Source organism: Ipomoea triloba, chromosome 6 (assembly GCF_003576645.1).
Source record: "Ipomoea triloba cultivar NCNSP0323 chromosome 6, ASM357664v1".
Taxonomy (NCBI): Eukaryota; Viridiplantae; Streptophyta; class Magnoliopsida; order Solanales; family Convolvulaceae; genus Ipomoea; species Ipomoea triloba.
This window is the reverse complement of record NC_044921.1, coordinates 26,637,508-26,664,462: the sequence shown is the minus strand read 5'-3', so window position 1 is coordinate 26,664,462 and position 26,955 is coordinate 26,637,508. Positions and strand designations below refer to the sequence as shown.

Here is a 26,955-nt window from a genome sequence, read left to right as displayed (position 1 = left end):
TCTTATCTCCTAAATCACGTGATAGAAGTCGGAATAATAATCCCAACATAATATACATACAATGTTAGGTATAATTGCATTGCAAGAAAAAAAAATGCGTCTCATATTCTCAGGGTGGCATAGGAAAGTGGTAAGGATTGGAGCGAAAATCAAAATTCAAATTGTAATTAGTAAATTTAATTGTCTGGAAAAAATGTGGGGTACCCGCCCCGTGCCCGAATCACGGGAGTTGGGGACCCGATTGAAACATTCAACGGAAAAGGCCAATTAAGTCAATTCAAAGGGGCACATTGTAACCGCAAGGAATAATTTAGTGGTGGGAAAACGAAAAGAAAGCTGCCATTCCAGAGATAGAGAGAGAAGGGCATTGATAATTGTAGGAGTAGGGGAGAGGACTGCGCAATGAAGAATGAAGAGGATTGAGGAAAGATTTCTTCAACGAGGAGAGTGGGGTGTCTGTCTTCCTGTCTTTCTCTCTCATCAAAACCAACGAATGGATTCCCTTTTCTTAACCCAAACCTTTCTTTCCCCAACAACAACAACATTAACATCCCCACTATCATTATGCCCCTCTCCTTCATCTCTACTACTGTTTTCTTTATTTCACCTTGTTTTTCTTAGCCTTCCCATTTTTCAGATCCATCTCTCCTTCACACTTCTTTCAATTCTCCCCCTTTCTACAGGTATCCTTTTCTCTATTATACATTGTTTTTAGTTTCTTTCCATTGACGAAAGATTTGATTTTTATACAAAATGTTTTCTGTATTTTTGGTATATTCTTAATTTTGGTTCATGGGATTTCTTTCTTTCTTACTTGCTTGTGTTATTATCCTTTACATTGACTTGTTGATCCTATCATTGTATTTGATTTTTTTTTTTTTTGAATTATGGATATGAGTTATTGCTTTGTGGTCTTTGAGCTTTTCTTACTTTGGATGGTTCCGTTTGTCTAACATAATCGTTGTTAGTTTCTTTCTATTGTTGAATATTTGATTTTTAAGATAGTTGCTGTATTTTTTGTTTGGTATTTTCTTAATTTGGAAGATGTGAACTTTTATCTCTTGTATTTATATCTAATTCTCTTCTGTTTGATCCCATCATTCTGATTGATTAGTTTGGATCCAAATAATTCATGTGGTGTCTCTGTGAGTATTGCCTCGTTTTAATTGATCCTCCTATATTAATCAAAAGCATTTCTGACATCGGTCAAGATAGTAGCTTTATTCGTCAAGATGTGATGTGAATTGAACGAACGAAGTCAAAGTTTTTATTGTTACTTTATTGGATTTCTGTTGGTTTTGCTTATTGCAGTCGCATATGAACTTCTTCTTCGTTGTAATTATTAATTATAAGCTGTATTCACTAATGGTTCAGGAATATGTTTGGAGAAGGAAATAGTGGTAATGCCTTATTGCCTCCCTTGGTGGAGGGAAGTCTTCAATATGATGTGAATACCTTGCCTCAGCTTCAATTATTTGGAGAAAGTGAGTTACCTTGACAATTTACTCTTGAATCAAGCCTTTGTTAATTTCACTTTATCATCATTCTTTCATGTTGCATGTTCTTGTGCGATTCCAAATTCATTATCATTGAAAAGTATACAGCAAATGAATCATAGATGATCCATTTACCTTATGTGGAAGGGGTAGTCACTGAGGAAAGAGTCTGGGTATAATGGAACTCATATTCAAGTGACATCTTACACTTTCTTTTTAATGATTAGTAGGCTGGTTTTGCTGCCATTTGATGGGAACGATAGTTAGAAATCAGATGAAAACCAGTTTGTCTTACATTAAACCTTTAGCTATTCAACCAATATTATTTGAAGCAAATGGCAGCCTTGCAACTCAGACACACTACCAGCAATATCGTACAGCATCTTGATTTTTAATGTTTGTCCACTAGCTGAGCCACATTTTCCCCAGTCCATGCCCTTAATATAAATGATTATATCTCCATTATTTGTTCTCTGATAAGCCATTTGCACTTTGGTTATTTTATGTCACCTGTAATTAGTTTGGTTATCTGGTGCAGTTCCAATAGGCTGCAGCATTAACCCCGTAAGCTATGTGGCAAACGAATGTCCACCTGCCCCAGTTCATCCTACCAAAAGAGTAAGGGATGCTGAACCAAACTTTAGCCAGCAAAAGCTTCGGATATCCTTGAATAACAACTTCTGTCAAGATGAAGTGGGACAAACTGGAAACATTTGGAAGTCAAATCCTGTATCAACTGGGCTTAAACTTTCTTATGGGGAAGAAGAGCGTAATTCCTCCATCACTTCAGCTGCTGAAAACAATAAAGCTATCCTCCCGGCATTTCTTTCACTTGGCAATAATGTTAAATATGAGATTGATCGCCAGAGAGAAGATTTAGATCGCCATATCAAAGTCCAGGTGAAGTAATTATACTTATATGTGCATATCCTGCAGTTCTCATATGATTTCTGAAAGGGTCAATTTATGGCTTTTTAGCAAAGCAAATTGTTCTTTAGAATAACCTATTTCATAGTATGGTAGTCCAAGGGTGTGGAATGCTTTCTCTGCACATTATAGAAACACTTTTATTATTTATTGTTGTTTGGATTCTCACGTTTTAATAAGGATGGATAAAGAGTTTTGTGAGGATTTGAATAAATTACTGTACAAAATAGAATATTGGTTTATACTACAGTAGGTTTCTTATAAATGTAAGAGAATTAGTAAGAGAGGATTTGTAGTTATTTGCTACATCCTTTGTAGGTTGAATAAATTGTATGCATGCACTTGCTATTTATATATTTTGCAAAATCTGATATGGGCTTTGTGAAGCAAGCAGGGTGATAATTTGTGTAAGGGATTGAAGGAGTTGAGTCAAAGACACACAATTTCATTCCTGAATGCATTGGAAAAGGGAGTTAGCAGAAAACTACACGAGAAAGAGGTTGAAATAGAAAACATGAACCGGAAGAACAAGGAACTTGGTGAGAAGATAAAGCAAGTAGCTATGGAAGCGCAGTCGTGGCATTACAGAGCAAAATATAACGAGTCCGTTGTGAACGCCCTCAAGAATAACATCCAGCAACTAGCTGCCCAGGGTATCACACAAGTAAAAGAAGGGTGTGGTGAGTGTGAGGTAGATGATGCTGCCTCTACTACGAACCACCAGGATGTTGCTAGTGCTTGCGCAAGTGGTGTTCCCTCCTCAAAACAGCAACAGCAGCTAAGCTGCTGCAGAGCATGCAAGAATAAACAAGTGTCGGTGTTGTTATTGTCGTGCAGACACTTGTGTCTGTGTACAGATTGTGAAGAGTTTATAGATATTTGCCCGGTGTGCCAGGCAGTGAAGACTGCAAGTGTTCAAGTATACATGGCATGAACACACAAACTGAACACTTGCACTCATCATTATCTTGCATAGCAGAGTTGGCTTTTCACCCCACAACCCTTGCTTTCTTATGAAATCTGGAGAAGCTCAGGAGTTTATATTATGATGATGATGATTCCTTTCTGTGAATTTGAGGTGGTGTTTCAAGGTTTCAAAGCAAAGCTTTTGCAAGAACCAGAGATGGCACCTAAATAAATTATAGTCTTGTAGCAAGTAAATGCTAGTTGTGAAAAACTATGTCAAGAGAAGAGAAAACATGTAATTGCTATAATTTTGCCTTAGAATGCTGCTGCTGCTGCTGCATATGCATTAACAAAGTTGATGCGTTTTGGCCCCTCATTCAGTCATACTGTCCTTTCTCCTCTTTGGCTATAATTGTACCTTTTTTTTTTTTGGTTACCAAGCTTTAATTGTACTTTTTTTAAAAAATATTTTTTTTGAAACCAGGCTTTAATTGTACCTGTATCCAAATATAAAATATATCTAATTGCAAATTTTTTTTCCATGTAGGAACAACGTGGGTTTAGCTCTTTTGCTGTAAAATTTTAGTAAGTAATAGAAAGAAAAGATATCTTTGTAATTTTTTTTATATTATACAAGTAATTATATTTTCAAAAAAAAAAAAAAATACAAGTAATTATAAAAGTAGTACACTCACTTCATATTTGTAAAATTTAATCTATTTATTTACAACGGACGGAGTATCTTTTACGGAGTATGAAATTACAAATTAGTAAATCTCGCTCCTGTCATTTTAAGTAAATTTTAGACGATTATAATATTATTACCTTTTTAAAAAAGACTACCTTTTAGATAGATTAATCAATTTTCCTCTTTTAGTCGGAGTCAAATCGATCAAGGAGCATTCAATATAAAAGTAGAAATTTCTCCCCAGTCGCCAGTGTAGACCGCGAGAGGGAGGGGGAAATTCACTCACCGAGTTGTCGACTGTCGTGCTCTCCCTAAAATCTAACCCACCACAAAATCATCAAAAAAATTCAACGAAAAAGAGTTAAGTTTGCTCACATATCCAGACCTCACTTTCTCCATTTCTACCAGTTTATTTGCATGGTTATTCTATTGTTTTCGTATATCTACTCAGCTTCTGGTGAATTTCATTTGAGATTTTTATTTATTTTTTGAAAATTTCTTTTACATATGATGAAGATCATTTAATGCCGCTTTCACAGTTTGGTTTCGCATAAATTTGTTGAAAATAATTGAAGTTTCTTCCATTGGTTGCTCCACCAGCCTCATTAACTTGTGTACCACTAGTTGTTGTACAAATTAAAAAATAAAGCGGGATGCAAAAATGTTTTGGTTTCATATATCATATATAGACACACACACTCCGTACATGCATTTGTGTATAACTTTGAATATTATCTAGTTTGCATTTTTTTTGGACCCAGATTAAAAAAGCTACCTGTTTCCTTTCCATTTTAGATTTAGCTGCACAAGTACTAATTTTGAACAAATGGGTACTGATTTCATATGATTGGATATTTTTTGGGGAAATTATTGATTGTTTATGTTAAGGAATCAGCTTTTGCGTGCTTCTTATTACTTTATATTTTATAATTTATAGTATTTTGTTGGGCCTTTTGTCAGTAGTGGACAAAATATGGAGCTAACCGAATTAGACTCTTGACTGAACTCGAACGTTTTTGGTTAAGAAGCAGGTGGAAAAGGGGAATTGGGAGAGTTATGGCTGGTGTAACTACAGGAGACCTCCCTAACCTTGGAATTGACGATAAAAATGAGGAGAATATCAGTAGGAGTTTCGAAAAGGATAATATTGCTGTGTTGGAGAGTGGAGGAGTAGAGAAAGAGAAAGAGAAAGAGATTTCTCCAATGCATCGCTCAACATCTCGTCCTCAGCTGGACCTGAGTGGAGCTGCAATTCAGGGTAATTTTGAAGAGAAGGATCCTACAATTCTGTTGCCTAACCAGTCTGATGATATATCCCATTTAGCTCTGGATATCGGAGGTGAACTTCAAAGCATCTGTTTCTGAGATATTGGCTGTTATGCAGATTAGTTTTGCTATCAAGCTCCACTGCTTCCTTTATCTGTGACCTCTTCTTTCTTGTCTCATATTATATTATTGTTATAATTTTGAGGTATTGTGATTCATGCACATTTCTCTCTTTCCGCTATTTTATATCCTATCTTTACAAGTTGCATGAACTGTTTTTTGGGGGTACAACTAAGGGGAATGGGATTGCTTATTTAGATTTTCGTGCTTCTGCCACTGGACCACAAGGCTCTTCATACAAGTGAAGTTGTGTGAACTTTGAGCTACCTTATGTATCCTTTATCCCCTGGCTAATTTATAATGATTATGCTTGTAATGCAGATGTACTTGTTCATGGGACATCTTTTACTGTCAACTTTATTTAACTCCTGCTCTCTTTCCCTCCCCCTTTTTCTTTTCAAAATGTTTGTACCAAGTGATTTTTAATGGACCCTTCCAGGTTCTCTTATCAAGCTGGTGTATTTTTCAAGACATGAGGGGCGTCAAGTGGAGGACAAGAGAAAGAGAAAAGTCAAGGAGAGATTCGGTGTTTCTAATGGCAATAGAAGGAGCTATCCTATCCTTGGAGGAAGGCTTCATTTTGTGAAATTTGAGACAACAAAAGTTAATGAGTGCTTGGATTTTATCTCTTCCAAGCAGCTACATTGTGGTGGTACAGCTATTTTCATATTTGATTTGAGATTGAAACACAGTTCATATTTGATTTGAGATTATTAATTATTTACATTGGCATGTGTATTTACACGTTGTGTATATGTTGTTTGTGCAAACAGGGTTGGATACACCTCGTTGGCCTTCTGAGGCTCCTCAGAATGAGAACACGATAATTAAGGTAAAAAACATAACTACTGCTATTTTAGGTTTGAAACATATTGCTTTATGTGGAAAACTGGGTGAAAAATATAAAAATTTTCTAACTCTTAGGCTTGCTACTCATACTCATCCAACAAACATTAAGATCATTACAAGGAAAAAGGGGAAGTGTTCCTTTTACTGGACTTTCTGCGCCTTTTTTGAAGTGTTGGATAACTTTTTGTATATTACTCATTTTCTGTTAATTAGATTTTGTTTTATTGCTTTTTCCTATTCAAGTGTATACTGTTGATTTCTCTCTTCTGAATCTTCTGGCTTTTGTTTAAATATTATCTACCCCTCTCTGGCTCACTGTAGTCTTTTTTATTAGCAATAAAAAAAAAAAGAAACAATTGAAGAACACTAGTTTCTAAATTTGTTGATCCACGTGTGCAACAATGTGGTAGTTGAAGCATATTAACCTCACTAGAACATGAAACTGATGTCAGTAAAACTCTTAACATTGTATACAATCTGATGTAGACAAACTACTCATGGAAAGCTTGACGTTCATGAATCCAAAACAATTTTACATTCTATATGGTCATTCAAAGCAGTTAAGATTAGTAAATTGTTGCATGAGGTGCAAGAATCTAAAAGAAAAAATGTTCATGTACTTGTGCCTTTTTGCTTTACTCCAATGGGAAATATGCCAAATGTGCCTGCCTCGTTTATTGACTATTATAATTTTTGAGAAGGCTACAGGTGGTGGGGCATACAAGTTTGCTGACCTTTTCAAGGAAAGACTTGGAGTGAGTATAGAAAAAGAAGATGAAATGAATTGCCTTGTAGCTGGGGCAAATTTCCTGCTCAAGGTACAATCTATTCAACATGTTATTCTCCCTTTATGTCCTCAATTCATATGGATGGTGTGAATTTGAAATGAACATTCAGTAGACAAAAGTCTGTTCAAATAAGAAGAATTCTCCAAATAAAAACAGTTATCAAGTTTGAATATTTTGTTGGACTCTCAGAAAGTGGTGTGACAAGTTAATGGTGATAGAGGGAACATAATATTTATTCTTCAAATAAGTTCTTGGTGGCTGTCAAAAATAGTTCTGTTGTTGAGAATATTTCCTGATTGTATTGTATTCTACAATAGAAGTAGGACCTTGTGACACTCTATTGTCTGTGGCCTTGTTATGTTTCTTTCCTACTGGTGCTTGGATTTTATGATCTGGAAACAGTCCTTGCTATTTTTGTTTGGAAGCTTTTGTTGCCGTTCTTTTCCATTTTTTCACTCGTCCCCTTTGACTCTTTCTTTACTGAAAAGATGAAAATATTATAGATAGATGCATCATTTTATGTCTTTTTATCTAAGAAGCGATCTTTATTTTCTGTAATGAATTTATGAATAGATTCTAGTCCTGCTTATGTAAGTGCTAATAATTTGAAGTCACATATTATATTTTCTGTGGTTTTGTTTCTGATAATAAAGCAGCACATATATCTTTAAGTAGTATGCCGAATTTTGTTAGTGGTGCCAATTTAATTAGTTCCTGGCTTCCTGCATTGCTTTTTCTGTAAGAAACATGGCTTTGCTAGTCATTTACACTGGCAAATTGCAAGCTATAGCTTCAGTCCTTCTATTTTGCAGAATATGCATAACTATTAGCCATTATTTGTTGATTATTGGGCTAACAACTGTTCATTCAATAGGCCATACGTCATGAAGCTTTTACGCATATTGAGGGTCATAAAGAGTTTGTGCAGATAGATCAAAATGATTTGTTCCCATATCTTCTTGTCAATATTGGGTCAGGTGTTAGTATGATCAAGGTATTATCTTTGTTTTTTGTTACTGAAATCCTGATTTAAGGAATTGTTCAATCATCAAATTGTTCATTTTTAATAATAACTATTATAGGTTGATGGGGATGGGAAGTTTCAGAGGGTCAGTGGAACAAATGTTGGCGGTGGTACATATTGGGGTTTAGGAAGACTATTAACAAAGTGCAAGAGGTGCCAAGATCCTGCTTGATTTTCCATAGTGCTACAGTTTTCACTTTTTCTGTTTGTCATTTGATTTTTGGTTTGATTTTTCATAGTTTTGATGAATTACTGGAGCTGAGTCAGCGTGGAGATAATAGAACCATAGATATGCTTGTTGGTGACATCTATGGTGGAATGGATTACTCAAAGGTACATTATAGTGGCATAAAATGTTACCTGAATGAGGATATCTTCTTTTTAACCAATGGAAAACCAATTTTCTTTTATCTGAAGTCATCTCCCAACTTTTGTTTGTCCTTTTGCATCATGTGGTTAAGTTCTCATGATGTTAAAATATCTTATAGATTGGCCTTTCAGCATCAACAATTGCTTCAAGTTTTGGCAAAACCATTTCAGAAAACAAAGAGCTTGAAGATTACAGACCTGAAGATATCTCTTTGTCTCTCTTGCGTATGATTTCATATAATATTGGCCAGGTATTCTCATCAATTAAACTACTATCAGGTTTTGGAATTTATATAGAGTACTTTACAGGATTGGTTCTGGTCAAATATGGATGGTTAGTGTGTCATTTACCTTATAGGTGTTTTTATCTTTACTGTGCAGTAATAAACATGACAAAGGTTGATTCAGCTGATTAGAATGTGTGCATAATGCTGTCACCCATTGTATAGTTAACTTGTTATATATGTTGTGTGTGAGACTTGTCTTTCCTGTTTTGTAGATATCTTATTTGAATGCTCTGCGTTATGGACTCAAGCGTATATTCTTTGGAGGATTTTTTATACGGGGTCATGCATACACAATGGACACAATCTCATTTGCCGTTCACTTCTGGTGAGAATGGCACGGGATTTGAGCAAAGAGTTGAACTTCTAATCTCAATATTTTGTAGTAGTCCCATTCTTTTTCAAGCATCTCTTCTTTTTCTTTCTTATATTTTTTTCACCCCATCTATATATTTTATTAGGTCTAAGGGTGAAGCTGAAGCTATGTTTTTGCGACATGAAGGCTTTCTGGGTGCTTTAGGTGCATTTATGAGCTATGAAAAACATGGGTTGGATGACCTAATGGTCCATCAGTTGGTGGAAAGGTTCCCAATGGGTGCACCATATCTGGGAGGAAATATTCACGGTCCACCACTGGGGGATTTGAATGAGAAGGCAAGTACCTTTGTAAAGTATGGCATACAAGTTGAATTATTTTGCCACATTGGAACCAATTGAGCTGGTTCTCTAATAGTATTAATGTTTGCAATCTGTTTCAACATCATTATGAGTGTACAAATTTTGTTTTTCAGTCCCAGATGCATGTAGACCTTAACATGATAGTTTATTAACACCTCAAATGGTTTGTTTATTTATTTATATTGTGAAACAGATGATGATTGTAGTCAATGCTACTTTTTCAGTCCAATGTTACCTGAGAATGCCAATCTTTTTGATGTAGGCTTCTGCATGTGTGTCTGATTTGTATGGCCATATGCATGTACAAGTTGGTTGGAGAATGTACTTGCTAGCTTCAGATGACAAGATAAAATGCTTTCATTATTCTAATTTTTTATTAAGTGCTTCCAATTCCATATGGAAAGTTAATCTGACCAGAAAAAGGATTTAAAAAGATTTATCTTTTTTATTCTTTTATTATTATTATTGTTGTTATTTATCATCAATGTCAAAAGTATATCAACTTTAAAAATTTTCTCATATGAAGTAAAAGAAATCATAAATTCTCTCAAAACTATATCTCTTCTCGACGTTGATTTTAAAAGTCTGTATAGGGATAGAATAAGTGGCTAAAGTTACTAAGGTATATATTCAGCAATAGTGGTAACCAGCTGGAGCTTCTTTTAAAATATTTATACAAGAATATACACATTATTAGGACATGGTCAGATCATTAGGACTTTGTGGCATAATTAAAGTGATTCCATATTCCCTTTTGCATATCCAATTAACTTATTGATTATATGATGTTACTGCAGATTATTTGTCTGTTTAATTTTATAATATGCAGTATTTTTTTTTATAACCAGTAGACAAAGTTTGTGGTGTAATGCTGTTCTATTTATATCAGATCCAACAACATAACTAGTTATGTCTATGCAGCAAATCATATGAGATGGAATAATTTTGGAAACTGGTTGGTTTAATTGCAGATCTCGTGGATGGAAAAGTTTGTCCAGAAGGGAACTGAAATTATTGCTCCTGTTCCAATGGCTCCACCAGGAACTACAGGGCTGGGAGGCTTTGAAGTTCCATCATCTAAAGGAGTTCTTCGGTCTGATGCAAGCAAATTAAATGTTGGTGTCCTTCACCTTGTCCCAAGCTTGGAGGTTTTTCCACTCTTGGCAGACCCCAAAATGTATGCCAAGTTGATTCCATCATCTCAAATTTCCTTTAATGTTCTTCTAGTCATACATATACAGAATATGTGCACATCCAACGCATCCCGATTAATTTGTGCCTTCAATTTCTATTTACTTTCTCATGTTTTGTTGATCATATGCTTCTTGCACATTATTAAATTGTGCATGCATTATTTCTTTACATTTTGTATCTCATGCCTTTTCCTTTGAATGTACTTTGTGTTTGTTGAATTTGAAGTGATCTCATTACTTTTTTTTACCCCTCTTTATTATCTGTTTCCTCTTGGTTGCTACTGACATACAAATATAGGATGTGATTCTTCACACTAATTCTCTGGAATTCTTCAAGGTCTTACAGAACATTTCAGTGTACTGATGCTGGAAATGTACTACCCATTACTGACAAGATTACCTGATTCTTGGTTACATCATTTTTCTAGTGAGTAGCAGAAGAATGCTATCTGGCACTCAGTATCTAGTTCTGGTTGAACAAACACTTGTTGACTTCTAACTGTATCCAAAGTGCTCTTATTATATGGTTTCTTTTTCTATCTTGCTTACTATGAACTAAGATTTTTCTAAGGTAGCAACCATTTTGTTTCTGTTATTTTCAAGAATTAGCAATTGTACAGATATTTCTTTAACTAAATTTGACTCTTTATTTTTTAATTATTTACAGATATGAACCTAACACTGTAGACCTGTCCGATCTTAGTGAGCTAGAGTAAGTTCTGTTTACTGAAATTTGATAATGATACTGATGGTGTTTGTCAAAGCTTATGGTTTGCCAATTATGATTATGAAGATTAAAGAGACATATCAAGTTTTCTTAAGTCTTAACAAAGAATTGTTTCCTCAATTCTTCTCTTATGTTGAATACTCATTTGCTGCAGGTACTGGTTGACTGTATTATCTGAACATCTGCCAGACCTTGTTGATAAGGTAAAAGATGAATTTGTTTGGTTCAGGAATATAATTATTGGGGCAAACTTCTATCTTATTTCACTTTTTATCTTTTTATGGGCTTTATTACTGATCTGTGACATGGTATATGTTTGGTAATGATTTTAAATCAGCTTAATGTTAAATATTCAGGCAGTGGCTAGTGAGGGTGGCACTGAAGATGCAAAAAGAAGGGGCGATGCCTTTGCTCATGCATTTTCAGCACATTTGGCAAGGTAGATATGTTTTAGTAATCAAATTGTTCTTACATTACTCTTATAAAAATCATTTCCCCATAGTATGATACTTTTTTATACTAAAATTTTTACTGATTGCATCATTTTTCAGTTAAGTGAAGGATGTAGTTCATGGATTGATTTATGAGTACAATATTTGGATTGTGATACTTTGTATTAAAAGCTTTTGCTACCCTTGATTGTCATACTTTAATTTTCTCTAAGAGATCATATGCTTTGTGATTCAGTGGACAATGTTCTCTTCATCTCTGCTTCACTATGAATATGACTTAATTGGTTGAAGAAACCCCTTTCTTATTCAGTTAATGTTTCTTGTTATGAAATTCTAGTCTCCATTTCTCCATTCTTTAGCTTACTAAACTTGTGCTTTTGCAATTTCCCTGTTATATGAAATCCTTTTAATTTTCTGTTATATTTGTATTGTTTTAACAGATTGATGGAGGAGCCTGCTGCATATGGTAAGCTAGGACTGGCTGACATTTTGGAACTACGAGAAGAGTGCTTGAGAGAGTTTCATTTCTTTGATGCCTACAGGAGCATTAAACAAAGGTATGGATATAGGAAAGATACATCTTTTGCATACTGTTCACTGAAAATGACCCCTTCCATCTATTATTCTATATATATATCAGGGAGAATGAAGCATCACTTGCAGTTTTACCTGATCTTCTGATGGAGCTTGACAGTATGAATGAGGTATGATTAACTCCATTTGCAGTTTTCCTGTTTTACTGAGTAGAAGTGCTAGGAACATGTTCTAAAATGTAACGTTTTACATATTTCATTCAATCCTTTCAACTTATCTCTAGCAATCAAAATCTTTCCTCTCTACTTAAACTGCTTTCTTCTAGGAAATGAGACTACTTACCCTAATTGAAGGAGTGCTTGCTGCAAACATCTTTGATTGGGGATCACGGGCCTGTGTTGATCTCTATCACAAAGGAACAATCATCGAGATATATAGGATGAGCCGCAATAAGATGCAAAGACCTTGGCGGGCAAGTGACACAAAAAATAACTTTTCTAAAATGAAATTTCAAATATGAGTTCTTTTTTATATAACTCTGAACTGAGACATTATAATCATTAATACTCTTTCTGATGTACTCAGGTGGATGATTTTGATAGATTCAAGGAGAGAATGTTAGGATCTGGAGAGAAGAAACCACGACCTCATAAAAGGGCATTGCTATTTGTGGACAACTCAGGTGCTGATATTGTTCTAGGAATGCTTCCACTTGCACGGGAGCTTCTTCGCCGTGGAACTGAAGTGAGTTTTTATTTTCAAATACTTGTGCTATTTTAGTATGAAGATTGTAATGATGAAGGTTTTTTTTTTACTCTTCCAAAAGCTGTGTCAAATTGTCTTTTAGTTTCAACATTTAAATTCAATATTAATAACTTTTCTGTTCGTCTAACTGTCGAAGATGCTATCACATTGGCTTTGTCACATTACATTCAATATTTATTTATCAATTCCATCTATCAATATATTGCAAAACTTAAAATATTGTAACCTACTAGTTAACAAATATATTGTGTAGGTTGTGCTGGTAGCAAACTCACTCCCTGCATTAAATGATATTACTGCTATGGAGTTGCCCGATATTGTTGCTGAAGCTGCTAAGGTATACTATTTCATCCTGAATTGATATTTCCCCTCCATAGACTAATGTAAAAGTATGATTTAGGTGCCTGAAGACATGATAGGTTATATGTTTTTTTTTTTCTTAATTTTTTATCAAATAGCAGGGTAGCCTTCTTCTTTAGGTTTTTTTTTTTTTTTTTTTTTTTGGTACAACCAAAGAGATTAGCTGTTTGAATGTTTACATTTTTCAATGCAAGTAGTGATGCTATTTGCATTTGCCAAATTGATGGCATTTCACCTCAACTTAAAGTATTTTGTGGACTGATATTACATTGTTAGATGTCCTCATCTTCATACTTAAAGATACTATTAAATCTAGGTTGCCACTTCCAAGCATAATCTGAATCCATAAATAGAAACTAACTATTCTGGTCTTTAGCATTGTGGCATTCTTCGAGGAGCTGCCGAAGCAGGTGGCCTGCTTCTGGATGCAATGAATAATGCCCAAGATGGGTCTAAAGAAGATCCCGTCTCGGTTCCTTTGATGGTTGTTGAGAATGGATGCGGGAGTCCATGTATAGACTTGAGACAGGTTAGCTCCGAGTTGGCTGCTGCCGCCAGGGATGCTGATTTGGTATGTAGCCTTGTGCTTCTCAAATGCTACTTATTGTATTAGATGGGTGGAAAATGGGATCAAAGGATGTGAGAGGAAAGAAAATAGCTAGGGTGTTCTTTCCTCCTACTTTTTACCCATCCAAACACAATAATATCATAAGTACAGTATTTTATTTCTTTGATATTCATCTATAGTATGTAAGTATTTTGAAGCACAAATCATATGTGAGGTGGTTTGTTTTTTGATGCAGATAATTTTGGAAGGAATGGGACGATCTTTGCATACCAACTTTAATGCGAAGTTCAAGTGTGATGCTTTAAAGGTAAATTCATATTAATTGCATATATATGCTGTTCTTAGTAACTCTGATTACTCTTTTATATATACCATTTTGCTTAATTAGGGCAACCATTATGTTGCACCGGAACACTATCATATCCTTGTAATCTAGCTTTTAGTTCCCCTTAATCCGGCCTCGATCAGAATCTAACGGAACAATTTTAATATGCATGCAGCTTGCTATGGTGAAGAATCCGCGACTGGCTGAAAAGTTGATTGGTGGGAAGATTTATGACTGTGTTTGCAGATATGAACCAGCTTGCTGAAGGCTGCTGCAGATATGAACCAGCTTGCCGGGTGATATTGGGTGGGTGCTGCAAGATTCGGATGTACGGAATTCAGCAGCCCAAGCTAAGAAAGAAAGAAACAGGCCGAGAAGGGAAGGAGATCGATCGAGATTCCATATATATAATTCTATCTGGAGTGAAGAACGAACGTTATAAGAAAGCAAAAACTATTCTAGTATTCTTACTTCTTGATATGTGAATTCAATGACAGATGCATGCAGCAATTTCTGAATTATATTATTAATGTTGTATCACCTACTGGGGGGCCTCAAATAATTAAGACGTACTTGTAAGTTAATTTGTATTATTGTAAGTTTGTGCATTATATTTATATTGCCTACAGTACAGTTTCTTGCATGTCCCCTTTTGTCTACAGTGTTAGTTGTTTCTTAGCCTTAAACTTAATTGCGATCCATGAAATCATTTGGTATCAGAACCAAAAGTCTTGTGGAAGAATACTATAAACCTATAATTCAAAGTCTATTTCCCATAATATGATTTATGACGTCAAAAAATACAAATCCACGACTTACTGCGTACACAGCGTGATGAAAGTAATGATGATTTCTGATTAGGCATGGAAAGTTGTGGCAGTATCTCTTACTCTAATTAGTAAATCAGTATGCAGTGGGGGTTTCTGGTCAAACCAAACAATGGGCCACTAGGGATATGTAATGTAGCCTGTGGGTGCTCCTATTTCATTTCATTATCATTAATTCTCTCTCTCCAACAAAGTGGACATTATCATATAGTATCTATTTGCTTTTTATTAGTATTTAGTCTGTTTTATATTATTGCTCAAATATTAAGTTTTATGTCTCTATTCATTTATATAATGTTATCTTAATAAATTAATTAAGGTCTAAGGCGACCAGACATGATGAATAAATTATAGACTTGCATCTATTCCGATCCCTTCTTTCTTTTTAAAGCAATACAATTTCAATAATAATAACTTAGTGCACACTAAGTAACACAATATATATAATTAATAGACTTATAAGAACATTTAATTGATCCAAAAACTTAAATAATATGCTCAAGAAATTAGTATTTTGAAAGACCCAACCAACTACAAGTGGATATGGAGAAGACTGATAATTAGACCCATTTGCGCTAAGGCTATCCTTATTAATGCAATACTCTCACATTTTCAAAATGGGTCTCACTTTCACATCATCAAATTTGTAATTTTTCCACTATTTTCACTATATGCATACAATATTCTCTCACTCTCAAAATAGTTTCACTTTTATATTATATTATCAATATAATAATAAAATAACTAATAAAAAAGTAACGGTGCAACATTTTTTGCTGTCAAAGCTGCCTTTAACAAGTTTACTCGTCATGTGAATTTCAAACAACATAAACAATATTTTTTTTTTATTTCCACATCATCTTGCAAGTTCAACATTGATTGGTTAAGACTAGACTAATAAAACTAAACTAGGCAAACCTATGTTTGTCATGTTATTGAACTAAGGCTCCCATGGCCACTTGATAGCTAGGTCTGTCATATCACCTAATTGACCTGCCACACTATATATAACTGAGCATGTTGGGATTAATATTTTGCGGGTGTTATAATGTTGCAAGTGTGGTGTCGGGTGCGTGGGCAACATAGCACAAAAACCAAGTATTTAGTTGCACCGCGGCTCCTAATAAGATAAGACTGGCAGGCTGGACCGTATGTATCTGTTCGATCTGTTGACTGAACCCACATAGGGATAGGGGTGTATCCTAGGCTCCACGCAAAACGTGGGGGCCACAAGAAACCGAGTGCTCCACCGCCCACATGAATCTATACCGTTAAAGTATACAAATTTTCTTTTACATAAACTTGGTCCTTACTACTACCCCTCTCATAAACTTGTGGCGCTTTCTCGATCTGTTGGCTTTCTTTCCTTCACCCACTCCCTGTGTATATATATTATATAAATATCTTCTTCTTTCAATTCATACTTTACCTCATCAATTACCATCTTTCCTGATTCAGAAATTTTAATCTTTCATCACTCCAATGTTTTCAATTCTAATTAAATTCCCTTTTTTTTTTTTCCTTCTCTCTTTATCTCTTGATTCTTTAAATTTCTTGCTTTTTTAGATTTGATGATTCTTTAAGTTTATTACTTTGACCTACCATTTCTTTTTTAAATTTCTTCATTCGATCGTTAGTTTCCACTTTTAGAATTTCGATCTGTAATTAAGTTTCTTGAAAGGCTAGCCCCCATCCAGCGAAAATCCAAATATATATATATATATATATATATGGAGATGAAAGAGCAACCGAATCCAGCTCTTCCCGCCGTTCCAATGCAACTACTATTTCCATTGTCAATCGAAGAGAGTAAATCCAGGATTTTATTGTCTCCCAAAAGAAGAATGGAGTGCCCTTCTTCTTCATTCATGGAAAGCTTGAGTGTTGGTAGTGGTGAGGAGGAAGATCCGGATGTGGTTTCCGATTGTGAAAGCGGGATTTCGGGTTCGCCAGCCCGGCGTGAAGGTGAAGATAAAGGCTGTGGTGCAGTTGCAGTGGAAAACGGGTTAATCAGAGTCCATGAAGACGATAGGATTCATGAGATTGTGAGTCAGAAGTTGGTGGCCGGTTTGGGTGAAGTGGGAAATCATACTACAATCGAGGCCATTCATAGGAATGGTTTTCATAGCTTGACGAAGAAGGCGAAGCTACAGGCTTTCGAGATTTTCGCGAAAGCCGCGGAGAAAGAGTCGGACGGCAATGCTAATGTGCGGTATGCTTGGTTTGGAGCTTCCAAGGAAGAGATAAACACCATTGTTTCTCAGGGTTTTCTTCCTTATATGATTAATAATGGAAGCTATGGCCATGGCATCTACCTCTCACCTGACCATTTTCCTCTTGGAAGGTATGTATCGGAGTAATTCAATTCGTACGTTATAGCTAGCTAGCTAGTTTGGATTTATAATTAATATAATTATAAATTGAAGTAGTAGTATTAATTAGTAGGTGTGTGTTTTCAGTGTGAAATGTGCAGTGGGCGATGAGAATGGTGTACAACACTTATTGCTTTGCCGCGTGATACTGGGGAAGATGGAAGTTGTGGCATCCGGTTCTGGGCAGTGGCATCCCAGTAGCCAAGAGTTTGCTTCGGGGGTTGATGATTTAGTGTCTCCCAGCAAGTATATTGTGTGGAGCAGTAACATGAATACTCACATCTTGCCCCAATACGTCATCAGTTTCAGAGTCTGCAGCTCTGGTACGTGACCAATTTCATTTCAATTGGGATATCTAATTCTAATATTTAGGCATTTAACTTAATTTGTTTGGTTGTCAGGGATGCAAAGAAATGCGGCGGCGTTTCCACTTCGGAAACCGACTTCGCCCTGGATTTCTTTTCCGGCTCTCATTTCTGCACTGGCTAAATACTTGCCTCCTCAAACCATGAAATTGATTTCCAAGCACCATAAGGATCATAGAGTAAGCTCCTGATTTAGTTTTAGTTCCTATCGTCATCATTTCGATACATCTTTTTTCTTTTTCTTCAATTCTTCCGTGATTTTAACTAAGTATTCATACAATATTTTATTTTTTGTATAATATTTCAGGAGAGGAAAATCTCAAGACATGAGATGATACAGAATATGAGGAAGCTAGCTGGAGATGATTTGCTTGCTGCAATCATAAAAGCTCACCGGACAAAATCTCAGTCGGGAAGAAGCTAGGGATCGGATTCGATGATAGATGATGAAATTAATTGTGTTTGCCGGCCATGATGTATGTTGTTGAGTTCTTTGAGTCTACCATGTGAATATAGATTGATGAAGTCGGATAGTTCCAAAAAAAATCAAGTTTTAAGTTTATTGGAATCAGAGAGTAGGTACCTCATATTCCGCGCAAGTTTAATTTGGTTAGTAAAAGACAGGTGACTTAGAATTTAGGGGAAAAAAAAATTATTTAGGTCTTTTGTTAGTTTATTATAATTTTGAATTAAAATGGCTTTGAATTTTATGATCGATATGTTTACTTGATCATGATTTAGGATGCAATTGGTACTTTTCTTTTATGAATATTTTACCAAATATTTAAACAAGATCAAGCCGGGTGGATGAATTTAAAGAAAAAAAAAACTACCAAATAAATGCTGTTAAATAGATTGATTAGATTAGATTAGATTTGATTGTAACACTTGTTGAATTCAACAAGTGGTTGCTATTATTAACATTATTATATAAGTTGACAATATCAAAAAAAAAAAAAAAACGTATACAGCAAGAAACTAAGAATGCTAGAACATTAATATGACATCCTAGAAGCTAGTTCCTAAGCGTGGAAAATATAGTTATATATTTACTTATATATAATATATATGGTTGGGTAGATGGTACTTAATACACAATACTTATTTCAAACATTAGTACAGTTGTAGATTACTATATTATCATCATTTTTATAATACGCCACGTTTAAATAATAATAAATTGATAATTATTAGTTTTACGACGGTTGGTCCAACCTAACACTACAAATTATATAAGAATAAATTGCAGGAAAATAAATGAACACAAGAAATTTTTACACGGGTGGTGCTAAATTAAAATTTACTATATATATTTCAAGAAAGTTTTTTACATGTACATATTTAGAGAATTTTCAGACTTTTTATGTACTGTTGGAGAAGTGTATAAAATGTTTGAGAATGAAAATTGATCATGTTGATCATATTGATGTGGATGATGCCCTCATTGTCTTTTAGCATGGTCATTTATAATAGAGGAAAGGTAGTGTATATTATCTTCTTATGGCAATCAAGCAACAATATGGTAAGATGTCATGATTAGTGAATGATGAGGTATTTAAGAAAGAAGAGATAATTGATGAGCATGTCTTGATTGACTGTTTATACAATATCACCATTTATTATCTTCAATTCCTTTAATATGCAACTATTGTCCTAATTATCTTCCAATGACTTTTATATCTATATTTTAGCTGATTTCTCAGGCAAATTATGCTGGGTCCAAAACTACGTCGTTTTTGTCTTCTTCTTTTTTTATTTTTTCCTTTTAGTAAACATATTGCTGAATATAGAGTTGTCCAAAAATGTGTGAATGTAGAGGTTTCAAAGTGTGAATGTAGAGTATAGAAATCGTGAATGTAGATTTATGATTGTGTGAATGTAGAGTTGCCCAGAAATGTGTGAATGTGTAGGTTTCAAATTGTGAATATGGAGTATAGAAATCGTGACTGTAGAGTTATGCATGTGTGAATCTGTAATAGAGTTAAGAAGTTCTAGCAACTTGTAACCCTGTAATGTGTGAATGTGGAGTTCTCAAGTTGTGAATGTGGAGTATAGGACCTGTGAATATAGAGTTTTGAATGTGTGAATGTGGAGTTTACAAATTGTGAATGTAGAGTATAGTGTATGTGAATGTAGAGTATAGTTACTAAACATATAATCCTGTAATGTGTGAATGTAGAGTTTACAAATTGTGAATGTAAAATATACTGTATGTAAATGTAGAGTATAGTGTATGTGAATGTAGACCCAGGTTCACCTTGCAAGGTAGACCTGGGTCCACGGCATAACAACCCGATTTCTCATATGCCGGCCGGGACTTAATATGTTAAACTAAGCCTTTGGACCAAGAGATGAACATTGAGTAGTTCATCATTTGAGCTCCACCTATAAAGTACTCCATTGGGCTTGTATTTTGTTGATACTTCTGAATTATTATATATATGGATCTAAAAAATCTCAATCCGGCCTAAAACTTATTCTAATAAAATTTATCTTTTATTTAGTTTTACGGTAAAAATAATTATTTTTCTTGTTCTAAAACACACACTTGTTTCCAAAATGGAAAGACAGGTTACATTACATGATTTGTCAAATTAAACACGCATATATCTTATGCGCAAATTATATCGTGGATCGTGGTCCACNTTGACAATATCAAAAAAAAAAAAAAAACGTATACAGCAAGAAACTAAGAATGCTAGAACATTAATATGACATCCTAGAAGCTAGTTCCTAAGCGTGGAAAATATAGTTATATATTTACTTATATATAATATATATGGTTGGGTAGATGGTACTTAATACACAATACTTATTTCAAACATTAGTACAGTTGTAGATTACTATATTATCATCATTTTTATAATACGCCACGTTTAAATAATAATAAATTGATAATTATTAGTTTTACGACGGTTGGTCCAACCTAACACTACAAATTATATAAGAATAAATTGCAGGAAAATAAATGAACACAAGAAATTTTTACACGGGTGGTGCTAAATTAAAATTTACTATATATATTTCAAGAAAGTTTTTTACATGTACATATTTAGAGAATTTTCAGACTTTTTATGTACTGTTGGAGAAGTGTATAAAATGTTTGAGAATGAAAATTGATCATGTTGATCATATTGATGTGGATGATGCCCTCATTGTCTTTTAGCATGGTCATTTATAATAGAGGAAAGGTAGTGTATATTATCTTCTTATGGCAATCAAGCAACAATATGGTAAGATGTCATGATTAGTGAATGATGAGGTATTTAAGAAAGAAGAGATAATTGATGAGCATGTCTTGATTGACTGTTTATACAATATCACCATTTATTATCTTCAATTCCTTTAATATGCAACTATTGTCCTAATTATCTTCCAATGACTTTTATATCTATATTTTAGCTGATTTCTCAGGCAAATTATGCTGGGTCCAAAACTACGTCGTTTTTGTCTTCTTCTTTTTTTATTTTTTCCTTTTAGTAAACATATTGCTGAATATAGAGTTGTCCAAAAATGTGTGAATGTAGAGGTTTCAAAGTGTGAATGTAGAGTATAGAAATCGTGAATGTAGATTTATGATTGTGTGAATGTAGAGTTGCCCAGAAATGTGTGAATGTGTAGGTTTCAAATTGTGAATATGGAGTATAGAAATCGTGACTGTAGAGTTATGCATGTGTGAATCTGTAATAGAGTTAAGAAGTTCTAGCAACTTGTAACCCTGTAATGTGTGAATGTGGAGTTCTCAAGTTGTGAATGTGGAGTATAGGACCTGTGAATATAGAGTTTTGAATGTGTGAATGTGGAGTTTACAAATTGTGAATGTAGAGTATAGTGTATGTGAATGTAGAGTATAGTTACTAAACATATAATCCTGTAATGTGTGAATGTAGAGTTTACAAATTGTGAATGTAAAATATACTGTATGTAAATGTAGAGTATAGTGTATGTGAATGTAGACCCAGGTTCACCTTGCAAGGTAGACCTGGGTCCACGGCATAACAACCCGATTTCTCATATGCCGGCCGGGACTTAATATGTTAAACTAAGCCTTTGGACCAAGAGATGAACATTGAGTAGTTCATCATTTGAGCTCCACCTATAAAGTACTCCATTGGGCTTGTATTTTGTTGATACTTCTGAATTATTATATATATGGATCTAAAAAATCTCAATCCGGCCTAAAACTTATTCTAATAAAATTTATCTTTTATTTAGTTTTACGGTAAAAATAATTATTTTTCTTGTTCTAAAACACACACTTGTTTCCAAAATGGAAAGACAGGTTACATTACATGATTTGTCAAATTAAACACGCATATATCTTATGCGCAAATTATATCGTGGATCGTGGTCCACNCACTTTCTTTTCATATATACTGCACTTTCTTTTCAACACAACTGCAGTTCCCTTTCAACACAACTGCAGTTACTTTTTGATATAACTACAGTTGTATATTATCGAATGAAACTATAGTTATATCAAAAAGTAACTGCAGTTGTGTTGAAAGAGAACTGCAGTTGTGTTGAAAAGAAAGTGCAGTATATATGAAAAGAAAGTGAGTAGCGCGAATTCTTCCGTCTGTTTCATTAATCAAAACGACGTCGTTTTGGGGACCGCGGTCCACGATATAAGAAGTGTATCTTATGTGAAAAGTTGTCATTTTCTTATCATATGTCTTCTAACCATCTGTTTTGGATCGGATCTTTCGCATTTATCTTAAATTTATTTAATTTGTTGTTGATATTTTGTCCCTCCAGCCAGGCCACTTTCTAATTCCTGGACCAATCATTTCACTGTGGACAACTGCTATTGATGTAGAAAGACTTCAAATTATTATTGGTAATTTTAGACGAGCTAATGACACCGTAAGTTAAATTTAAATTAAAACCTCAGCTCCCATCTCATGCATACACTTAATTTAATCAATATATACCACATATCATAGTTTAATAATTTGATTATCTATAAATTTTAAAATTTTCATAAGCACATTTCAAATTAAAAATTTGTGTACAACCTCAACTTTTAAGTTTAAATATCAAATAGAAGAAACAATTCATATAATAAATCAAGTTTGTATTTAAAAAGTTTGATTTTAATTTGTATTTAAACTTCAACTATCTCTTTCATATGTATCGAGGAGGGAATATAAATAATACTCCGTAATAATTTTTAAAATGCATTAAGAGATTAATTTCACAAGAAAAAGTAATTTTTTTGAAAAACTGGAGAATAGATGATAGATCAGTGGTGATGCGGCAAAATTGAGAAGGAAGCTAAGCTAGCTTCGGCAAGTTTAAGGTTAGAAGATTATCTCTAGGTGGTTCAATAATCAATATTTGAAGGAGAGACTAAAGTTCGAAACTTGATAGTAGTAGTGTGAAAATTATGTCTAAATTAAACAGATTTTTATGTACACTGATATTTGATTATGTCTATTGAGTTACTGTGATTTATTTCTTTCTACGTATTTTATTTTGTTAGGGCATAAAACCCTTAAGGTTGGAGATTGGAAGAAGGTTGGAAGATTATTATGGGTAGAGCCTAGCAGACACATTTAATTGCGCACATACACAGGGCTAAGCGCAGCCAAATCCTCAAACGCCACACAAATGAATTAAAATGTGGTGTGATATATATCCATCCACCTCCCATCCCTCTTTATCGCTTACATGTGTCATCATATCCTTACCCTTTCCCGTGTTTCGTATCAACCACACGGCACACCGCCATCTCACTTTCTCACCAATATTCACATTATATATGCACAACGTAACTATTATCGATCACCTTTTTACAATATTTCATCTCTTCTAACATACTAATAATGAATAATAAATTTAGAACGTATGTAAAATTTTTAATTTTTTTGTTATACATTTGAGTGACTTAATGACAAAATTTTAATTAAACCTCCTATTTCACCATTATAAGCTTATGCTACATAGTATTGGTGTGAAAATATGTTATTTGCTGCAAATTAAATGCAAGTTAAAGAATAGGTCTATTACTTCTTCGCAGGCCACCATGCATTATTATATATTCATGTGTAATTGAAATACTAATTAATAAATTATATCATGTGTTGGTCAGGTGAATGACTACTCCGATGGTCATAAAACTAACATTACTTATTTGAAATGCTAACGGATATACCATCACACTACATAATATAGTTGACATAAATGTGAATAATTTTGTTACACTAATATTGAATATTTAAAATAGCTATTAAAAGTAGTTATTGATAAAATATATAAAGACACATTTATTTTTGTTTCTAAAATAATTTGACAGGCAGTTATCATATTATGTGTTAGGAAAAACCCTAATGTTGCCTCCCTTTTCTCTCTAAAACCAAACGCCTTTCTCTGCTGCTCAACTTCGGCTTCCACCGCCGGCCTCCGGCTAGAGCTCTAATGGAGCTTTGAGCCGGCGGTTTTGGTTACCTTCTACGTTTGCTCTCGCTCTTCTTCCGCCCCGACCACTATCGCAGTTCCGTCCGCCTCCAATCACCGCCACAGATCTTCTTCTTCAGTTTTCTCTCCCTTTGAATAAAATAATAGTAGGTAGGTACTGGGGTTTGTGTTGATAGTCTTGAACTCCCAACCCTACTTTGACTTTACCCACTTTTTATTTTCTCTATTATTGTATTTTCCTCTCGTTACTTTCACGAGCATTTTTCCTCTTTTTCCTCTCGTTACTTTCACGAGCTTTTCATTTTCATTAGCATAAATCGTTTAGTTTGGTTTCGACAAGTGTTGATCTTATCCTGGGCGAGCAAAAAAGAATGATGACGAAGACCCAGATCTTTGATGAAGCTTTAAGTTCCCTAAAGGAACATAGCTTCCTAGTTATGAAACAGATTCAAGTTTTCTATAGCATAGTTAGAAAAGTTGTTTCTATGTCTGACGGTAAGGAATTGTTTACCATTTCATTGATCATTGATGTAAACCTTTTATGTTATGAATTAATGGAATAGCTACGTTTACCTTAAAAAAAATAATTTGACAGGCCAGGGCATGAATCTAATTAAAAATGTAGCGGTATTTGTGTGTTCCAACTATACACTTGCAGGCTGAGGCTGAGGCAGCATCACCGTATCCCATGCCATCCCAGCACAAAAACAGTTGCCTGTTTCTTCTTAGCTTCTTCTTCTTCTTCTATGTCATTCATAATAAGTTGCTGAAACTAACTCCCACACCTTTCCTTCTTTCCACCAGACCACCAGCCAGCCCAAGTTATCGATGAAAGAAATGGCGCAGCAGGCGGGGAGTCCGGTGCGCAGTAGTTATTCCAATAATAGCAGCTTAGCGGATATTGCTGCCAGAGTCGTTGAAGAATTCAGAGCTGAAAATGAAAACGATGGTGAGGAGTTTTTATACGTTGGCGACCTGTTCTGCGGTCTCGGGGGAGAAGCTAGCGAAGAAGACCTAGGAAAAGAAGCAGCAAAAGGCCTGCAGGATGATGATGAGGAGCAGAACAACGATATGGATGCTGGTGATGATGAACAAGATGAAGATGAGGAGTTTGAGTTCGCGTTTGTTCCCAGAGATGCGGAGTTGTCGCTCATTTCTACTGCAGATCAAATCTTCTACAACGGACAGATCCGCCCAGTTTTTCCGATCTTCAACCCTAATTATTGGGAATCTGCAACAGGCACCAGCAGCATGTGTAATTCTTCGTTGTCAAGTTCTGGCGATGAGCAGCAGCAGCAGAAAGTTTCAACTCCGCCGCAAACGATGATTCGTCTGCCGTTGAGGAAGCTGCTGTTAAGTGAGGATCAGGAAACTCCGTCGTCGTGTTCATCCTCGGAGGCCGACGAGCTTGAGGGAATTCCGGAGGGGACGTACTGCGTTTGGAGGCCTAAAGAGGTGAAGGATGAGGCCTCGGCCTCGGCCTCGCCGGGAAAGTGCAAGAAGAGCAACTCAACAGGGTGGAGGTGGAGGTCGAAGCGGTGGAGGCTTCCAGACCTTGTTCACCGGAGCAACAGCCACGGGAAGGACACATTTGTCTTTCTCACAAAAGGGGAGGATAAGGCGGGGGCAACCAAAACTGCAAACCCCAATCTCACGCATTACACAAAAAACAGATCAGGAGATAAACGCCGCCACTCATATCTGCCGTACCGACAACATCTAGTGGGGTTCTTTGCTAACGTTAACGGATTTAGTAGGAATCTCCAGCCTTTCTAGAATCAGAATCTGTCATCCATCTCGCCGGTTTAATGCAGATCAGATTTGTTTAATTAATTAATTGCTAATAGACAGATATGTATATTACGCCAGCCTGTGATCTTTATTACGTCATCGCTTTGTTTTGACACTTTAAATAACACAATTATGTTATATATGGCTTTTGGTTCAATCAAGTTTTTATTTTTGGATTATAACTTACAAGGTAGGTTATTAAGTTTTGGATTATAACAATTGTATGAAACAGGAATGCACCAGCAATGGATCGACGGGGTCAGGCATCCACTGGAAACTACTCTTCCCCTACATGCTTTGGAATATTTGGAAGGCAAGAAACAATCTCGTCTTCAACAATCACCGGGCTCCTGCAGAAGTGATCGTCAGACAGGCAACAAGCGAAGCTTTGGAGGCGCAACACCTCCTCATTAATCGGAAGGGCCCTATGGCGGCTTGCCTGGTTTGGGTGGCTTGGTCACCGCCACCACCTGGGTCAGTCAAGTTGAACACAGACGGCGCCATGAGACGGAGCACTGGTTTAGCAAGTGCGGGCGGTCTGCTCCGCGACTACCAGGGAGAATGGATCGTTGGCTTCACTACAAATATCGGGACTACCAACAGCTTTGTAGCGGAGATTTGGGGCCTTAGAGAAGGTCTTATAATTGCAAAGAACCATGGTATACGAAGCATCATCGTAGAAACCGACTCTGAAGCAGTGGTGGAGGTGCTGACAAGCCATGAAACCCCCTCAAACGTTTATACGTTACTTGCTGATTGCAAAGTCCTCATGGACTTCTTCCAAGAGTTCAAGATTGTCCACATCCTACGGGAAGGCAACCAATGTGCTGATCTTCTTGCTAATATGGGGCAAGATGCTCC

General features: G+C 35.3%; 3 protein-coding genes across 5 annotated transcripts; all 3 read left to right on the top strand.

The window, feature by feature from the left end:
* The first annotated feature begins 185 nt into the window (after positions 1 to 185).
* Positions 186 to 3,729, top strand: LOC116021859 (E3 ubiquitin-protein ligase BOI-like). Its single transcript, XM_031262352.1, has 4 exons — positions 186 to 683; positions 1,375 to 1,484; positions 2,035 to 2,396; positions 2,818 to 3,729. Exons 2-4 carry the CDS (start codon positions 1,379 to 1,381, stop codon positions 3,355 to 3,357), a joined length of 1,008 nt encoding a protein of 335 aa, XP_031118212.1. The 5' UTR covers positions 186 to 683; positions 1,375 to 1,378; the 3' UTR covers positions 3,358 to 3,729.
* Positions 3,730 to 4,231: 502 nt separating this feature from the next.
* Positions 4,232 to 14,962, top strand: LOC116022255 (pantothenate kinase 2). 3 transcript variants are annotated; one of them, XM_031262884.1, is made up of 23 exons: positions 4,232 to 4,377; positions 5,046 to 5,356; positions 5,843 to 6,055; positions 6,177 to 6,235; positions 6,954 to 7,070; positions 7,915 to 8,034; positions 8,123 to 8,217; positions 8,304 to 8,397; positions 8,553 to 8,684; positions 8,933 to 9,045; positions 9,179 to 9,371; positions 10,367 to 10,572; positions 11,256 to 11,300; positions 11,470 to 11,518; positions 11,672 to 11,754; positions 12,208 to 12,324; positions 12,408 to 12,471; positions 12,627 to 12,773; positions 12,887 to 13,045; positions 13,320 to 13,403; positions 13,803 to 13,997; positions 14,230 to 14,301; positions 14,495 to 14,962. In XM_031262884.1, the coding sequence occupies exons 2-23, from the start codon at positions 5,074 to 5,076 to the stop codon at positions 14,582 to 14,584; spliced, it is 2,730 nt and encodes a 909-aa protein (XP_031118744.1). In that variant the 5' UTR covers positions 4,232 to 4,377; positions 5,046 to 5,073; the 3' UTR covers positions 14,585 to 14,962. The 3 variants fall into 3 exon arrangements, with proteins under 3 accessions (XP_031118744.1, XP_031118745.1, XP_031118746.1); XM_031262885.1 differs by having other exon boundaries at positions 4,240 to 4,377; positions 5,049 to 5,356; XM_031262886.1 differs by lacking the exon at positions 4,232 to 4,377 and adding an exon at positions 4,459 to 4,474.
* A 1,501-nt stretch (positions 14,963 to 16,463) lies between these two features.
* LOC116021806 (probable inactive poly [ADP-ribose] polymerase SRO5) lies at positions 16,464 to 18,631 on the top strand. Its single transcript, XM_031262285.1, has 4 exons — positions 16,464 to 17,490; positions 17,606 to 17,841; positions 17,920 to 18,062; positions 18,191 to 18,631. Exons 1-4 carry the CDS (start codon positions 16,877 to 16,879, stop codon positions 18,305 to 18,307), a joined length of 1,110 nt encoding a protein of 369 aa, XP_031118145.1. The 5' UTR covers positions 16,464 to 16,876; the 3' UTR covers positions 18,308 to 18,631.
* The last annotated feature ends 8,324 nt before the right edge of the window (positions 18,632 to 26,955 follow it).